The sequence below is a fragment of the Oryzias melastigma genome, linkage group LG16 (assembly GCF_002922805.2).
Source record: "Oryzias melastigma strain HK-1 linkage group LG16, ASM292280v2, whole genome shotgun sequence".
NCBI lineage: Eukaryota > Metazoa > Chordata > Actinopteri > Beloniformes > Adrianichthyidae > Oryzias > Oryzias melastigma.
In genome coordinates, this window is record NC_050527.1 from 10,123,301 (window position 1) to 10,128,796 (window position 5,496).

A 5,496-nucleotide genomic window follows, 5' to 3' on the forward strand; every position below is an offset into this window, starting at 1 on the left:
GTTCTATGTTTTCTTTGATAAACTGCTTCGTTTTACTGCCGATATCCGGGGCTCAGTGAACGCACCATGCAGAAACACTCAGCAGCTGTGGGTTCTGTTTCCATTACACATGAAACTTTAACCAAATTCTAGGAATTTTTAAAAAACAGTGATACGGTTTAATAATAATGATACGGTTTCATAATAATGCGATAAAACGCAAACCAACTCACGCGATAAGTCATCATAAACACGGCAATGTGTGTGTGTTTTTTTTTTTTATTTGATTTACTAAAAAGGAGCATTTGAGTGACATCACAGCAGTGTGGTGCACGTGCTGCGCTGGCTCGCGCAGCGAGTCCACTGACAGTCTCAGATGCAAGTCAAAAGTCTGTTCAGTGGTATTTGAAAGAATGTCCAGAACAAGTATTCAGACTGCCAGCTGCAGATGAAGCGATGAGGAAATCTTGGTTATTGATTTTACAGAGGAGATGCACGATCAGCTGTGACGTTCATCTCTCATGGCGTCCGCTGTGCTGTACTCAGACAGACACTTCAGAAGCACATTTAATTAGAAAAAAGTCAATTTCCATTACAGTTCTGCGAAAAATGTCCATATCCATTTCAATACGCCCCCAAAACCAGCTCCTCTATGCACAAAAACGTTTTTCGAAAAGTGCAATTTTTTTTTTAATCTGTGTTTCCATCAAAGATAACTAATAATCAAATATTCTCGTGTCTCCATGTGGTAAAGGGAGAAGGGGACGCCTCATTCTTTCTTATTAGCTGCGTTTCCATTACACATTTGCGCAAAACTTTATGGAAATTCAACGAAAAAAAAAACAGTTTCAAATTGACACTGTTTCCATTAAATTATAATTTTGCGATAAAGCACAAACCAACTCACGCGATAAGTCATTAAAAACACGGCGATGAACGACAACAAGTATTTTTTTTTATTTCATTCACTAAGAGGGAGCATGTTGGTGACGTCACAGCTCTGTCTGGGGCGCGTGCAGCGCAGCTCGACTCAGAAGAGAAAGAAGTCTGTTCAGCGGTTAAAAGAAAAAGCATTCTAACAAATAAGCATCTGGACCTTTTTCTGTCTGAAAACACAACAACATAAATTCAAGTTTCTGTCACGGCGCTCGCCCTCATGAGACTTCAGTCTCCAAGCTGCAAAAGTGCGTCTGCAGGTGAAGCGATGAGGAAAGGAGGAGGAGGAGCTGCGCGATTCCGTATGACCCGCAATTTCTAAAGCGCTTTGACACTGCGGGACCTCTCGGTGCGACGGCTGTGCAGCGCTCAGATCAGACACTTCATACCGAGAAGCGCATTTATTTCGAAAAAAGTGTTTCCATTATAGTTTTGCAAAAAAATTTCTATTTTAATACATTCCAAATACCACCTCCTCTAAGCGCAAAAACTTTTTTTCAAAAAATGCAAAAAATGCCAGTTTTTTTTAAATTGTGGTGTGGTGGACCGAGCAGTAAAGGCAAGGACAGCCAAAAATATATCAAAAAATATTTACATTTATTTTCAAAAAAATATCTCAGTGAACAAAAATGGGCCCTTAAAAGAGGTCAAAGTAACAAAAGTAACTGAAGCTTTAAATAGGAGGACAAGTCAACCAACTGAACAGACAGACCAGCAAACTTAAACTGGCCTCCTAATTGGAAACACAAGGGAACATATATAGTGGCTGATCAGACCAACTAGGCACACAAGGGGGAACTGAAAAAGACTAAGACCACAGAAATACAGCAAACACAAAATTAACTTGTCCATCCTAAAGTAAAATAACATAGAAAAATAGTAAAACTAATAGACATAAAGTAGAATGTAAACTGAATCAATGTTTAACACATAAAGAGTTTCTCCTCCCCCGGGCAGTGGTTCAGTCCAATTAGTGTCCTGCTGCATATAAGGCCTCTGCTGGCTGGCAAGCTTTCTTTGTGTCAGGCCTGACATGGTGGCTCCAGCAGACGGCAGCAGCAGCAATGGTCCCCACAGCACCGGTAACTCAAAAAACACAAGATTAAATTAATGAAAGAAAATTGAAATAAAGCTTGAATTATGTGTTAATAAATTTATATTTTACACAAAAACAAATGTGTGACTTGTAATTGAAATAAAATATATCTAAAGGTGTGTGCAGGTGAGTGTTTGGTGCAGGTTACTGCCCTGATGGTGTGGCAGCGTAGGCAGCCTTTGGAGTCTTCTTCTGGAGCACAAGAGAGGAAGTCTGCGGTGATGTTCTCTCTGCCGGGTATGTAGTTGATCTGGTATCTGTAGGGCTGCATGGCGAGGTACCATCTTGTTATGCGGCCATTACTGTCCTTCATCTTCTCCAGCCATTGCAGGGCCCGGTGGTCGGTCTCCAAAGTGAATTCTCTTCCCAAGAGGTAGTATTTGAAAGAGTCCATGGCCCATTTGATTGCTAGCCCTTCTTTTTCCACAGTGGAGTATTTGGTTTCTCTGGGGAGTAGCTTTCGGCTTATGTAAGCCACAGGATGTCGATCATCATGTGTGCCCTGTAAAAGCACAGCTCAAATGCCTCTTTGAGAGGCGTCAAATTGCAAAATGAAAGGTTCATTAAAATCTGGACTGTGAAGCACAGGATCCTTACTTAGTGACTGTTAAACCTATTTGTTTAAAAGAAGTAATAATATCATTAGACATGTAATTGAAGGTAACTGTCTTGCAGTCTTTTCAGGCGTGGTGTGTTCATATGTGAGGTGGGGGCAGGGCAGAGGTATGAAGGCGAGTCGGAGACATATCAGTCTGGTCATTTCCTCCATGAGTTCCTCTGAAGAAGTGTTGTTTCTCTGCTCTCAAGCAAAGACGCACAAAATAGTGCTGGTGTTGCAGTGAGGCTTCACAACCAGAGACTCGGACTGCTTTAATACGAATCCTGTGGCTCTGGGGACGATGAAGAACACCTTTGTCTGTGATGAATCCATGATCATCACCATTCCTGTTGGGAGCATCCAGGAACTTCAGGACGGTCAGCTGATGCCAGAACAATTCTACTGCGTGTTCAATGATCACTTCAAGGTCCTTGTCATCAAGGGGAAAGCTCAGCCTCTCGGAGTAAGTTCAACTGTAACGACAGAGGAAATGGCATCGCAGACTGACAAGTTATGCTTTTTTTATGTCATTATGTGGAAACACAAAACTTTCAGCAAGTTTACAAAAATGTCATTAACCAGTATTTGAATTTTGTGTTTTGTTTTCATTAAAATTAGGCAGCCCAAGCTATCTTTGGTCTGCTTCTTTCTGCTCTCGCACTGGTTGTCTATGAAAGCCTTATTTGGATAGTTACAATTCCAAACATTATGGTGAGTTTTTTTTCAAAGAATTAAGACATTTTTTAAGATCTGATTATATGTGTTTATAAACTAAAAACATGTCTTCTTCTATTAGTTTGTTATCTGTGGCGGGCTGTCCTTTGCTGCTGGGAAATGTCCAAACATGACTGTGGTGAGCGGTTTCATTAATTGAAAACATTTCTTTGAGTACAAATGTACTAGAAAATAAACATTTGTTGATTTGTGTAATTAATACTTTTTTATGGGTTTTATACTTTTGATTGAATCTAAATTTATATTGTTCATAATTTACTGTAAGGGTACAGTTTAATTGAACATTTACTAAACCTTTGTTTCATATTTTCTTTTCTCAGGCGAAGCTGTCCTTTTCCCTGAACATTCTGGGTTTATTTTGGTCATTTACAGGATTTGTAATCAATCTGATAATCTTGATTGAAGCCCCCCCAGATGTTTTGGATTACTCACCTTATTGGGAATACTCACGTTATAGGCAATACTCGCCTGTTTTGGTATGTCACAATACTTTGTATAGAATCACGTTTCTTTTGGATTTTGGTTTAACTTTATTCTACATATTTCACAGGAAGTGAGACAAATCACAACCCTGATATTGAGTCTGCTGGTTGTTGAATTTTTCATCTGCATTTTCCTGATCTACTGGTTGAGTAAAGCCATTTGCAGACAACACTTTAATACTCTGGTAGGTATTTCTTTCTATGCTTCAGTGTTACTTCAGTGTTACTCATGTAAAGAACTATAGTAGTTTTGATTCTCGTTCTTTACTCTGCAGCCGACTATAGTGCTGAAACCAGGAAACTGACATTTGAAGATTGAAGAGAATCAAGAGTCAACATCATGTATGCTCTACTTTGATTGTAAAAATCAGCAATTGTTTTGATGTCAGATATAACTGTAAACTAACCACAGAGACAAAATCAGTTTTTTAAAGGACACTTTTTGATCTTTGATTCACCAGTTTGCTCTAGTGGGATTAATAATGTTTATATTGCATCTTATCTCTTATGAGGAGAAGGTTGTCTTTACAATGTTGCAAAACTTTGACTTCACTGGTTAAAACTTCCTTTTCTTCACTTCATTTTGATCTTTGCTATTTTAAACACTTCTACGTTCATTTTATAATAGTACAATAAAGTTTTGATAGATTTTACTGAAACATATAATCTGCTTTTTAAATAATCCAATCAAACTAACATGTATCTGTCATGGGCACTCTCTCCTCCTCAAGGCCACCTGTTTTACGCAGTTGCTTCTCATTGTGTAATTTAGCTCATCTGTATTTAAGATGTGTGCTTCTCCAGCTCTGTGTCTCAGCGTCAGAGTTCTCTGGTTCTGTGTAAGCTGCTTGTTTGGATTAAATACCCAGAACTAGACTCCTGGATCCTTGTGGTTCTTCCTGCTCTTGTGTTACCTCATCTGTGTCCCATCACAGTACCTAAACTTGCTAAACTTTACTTTAGTGTATGCCACTCAAGAAAACTCTATTTGATCCATGAGGCATTTATGAATCACCATATTAGGAAGTTCTTTCTGTCTTAGTTTACACTTTTTCTTAAGTAACAAATACTTGAGCTTGTTTAGTTGCATCACTCTGAGAGAGGAAGCGTTAAAATAAAAAAAGCAAACAAGAAAGAAGGATGTTCTAAAAACTTGATTTATATCTAAAGTAAAAGTAAATCATGAAAGATGACTTAAAACATGAAGTGTGTCCCTGGAGCCTCAAGTTTTTAACAAAAATGTATTAATTACATTTCAATAATGTTTGAGACATGATTGAAGTCTTGTAAACTTGGTGGCACCTTCTAGTTTTTAAAAGGTCAGAAGATTTCACTCAGCAAACCAGCAACCCGCTGTGGATTCTCTTGATAAGGATGGAAATGCTGCCTACACACCCAACACGATTCACACGGCAGAAGCGGCCGGCTCCAATGTTATCCAATGGTCCAGACGCGCTCTAAGGCCAATAGAAGCCCAGCGTCTCCATGTGAGCGACCGGCGCGGTGCGAAGGTCTGCCAGCAGCTCAATTTGAGTGGCGAGGCACAAATCAGGCGGCACAGCCAGACTGTAAATACCTGATGTGACAGGTCACTGCGCCCCATCAGCCAATCAGGAACGCAGCTTTCAGCACGGGACGTTTTCAGTGACCTGATCAGCAGGTAAAATACT

At 39.5% G+C, this 5,496-nt stretch overlaps 1 protein-coding gene across 4 annotated transcripts in view; it reads left to right on the forward strand.

Annotated features, from left to right (window-relative positions):
* LOC112143230 overlaps positions 1 to 5,496 on the forward strand; it is a 29,469-nt gene that overhangs the window by 7,086 nt on the left and 16,887 nt on the right. For 2 of the 4 annotated variants that reach the window (XM_036215777.1, XM_036215778.1), the window contains exon 1: positions 2,204 to 3,072. In XM_036215777.1, coding sequence (XP_036071670.1) covers positions 2,911 to 3,072 — 162 coding nt within the window. In that variant the 5' untranslated portion in view covers positions 2,204 to 2,910. Of the gene's footprint in view, positions 1 to 2,203; positions 3,073 to 3,227; positions 3,321 to 3,405; positions 3,463 to 3,664; positions 3,821 to 3,894; positions 4,012 to 4,101; positions 4,229 to 5,496 lie in introns of those variants that run through there. The other 2 variants (XM_024267057.2, XM_036215776.1) reach the window with 2 other exon arrangements.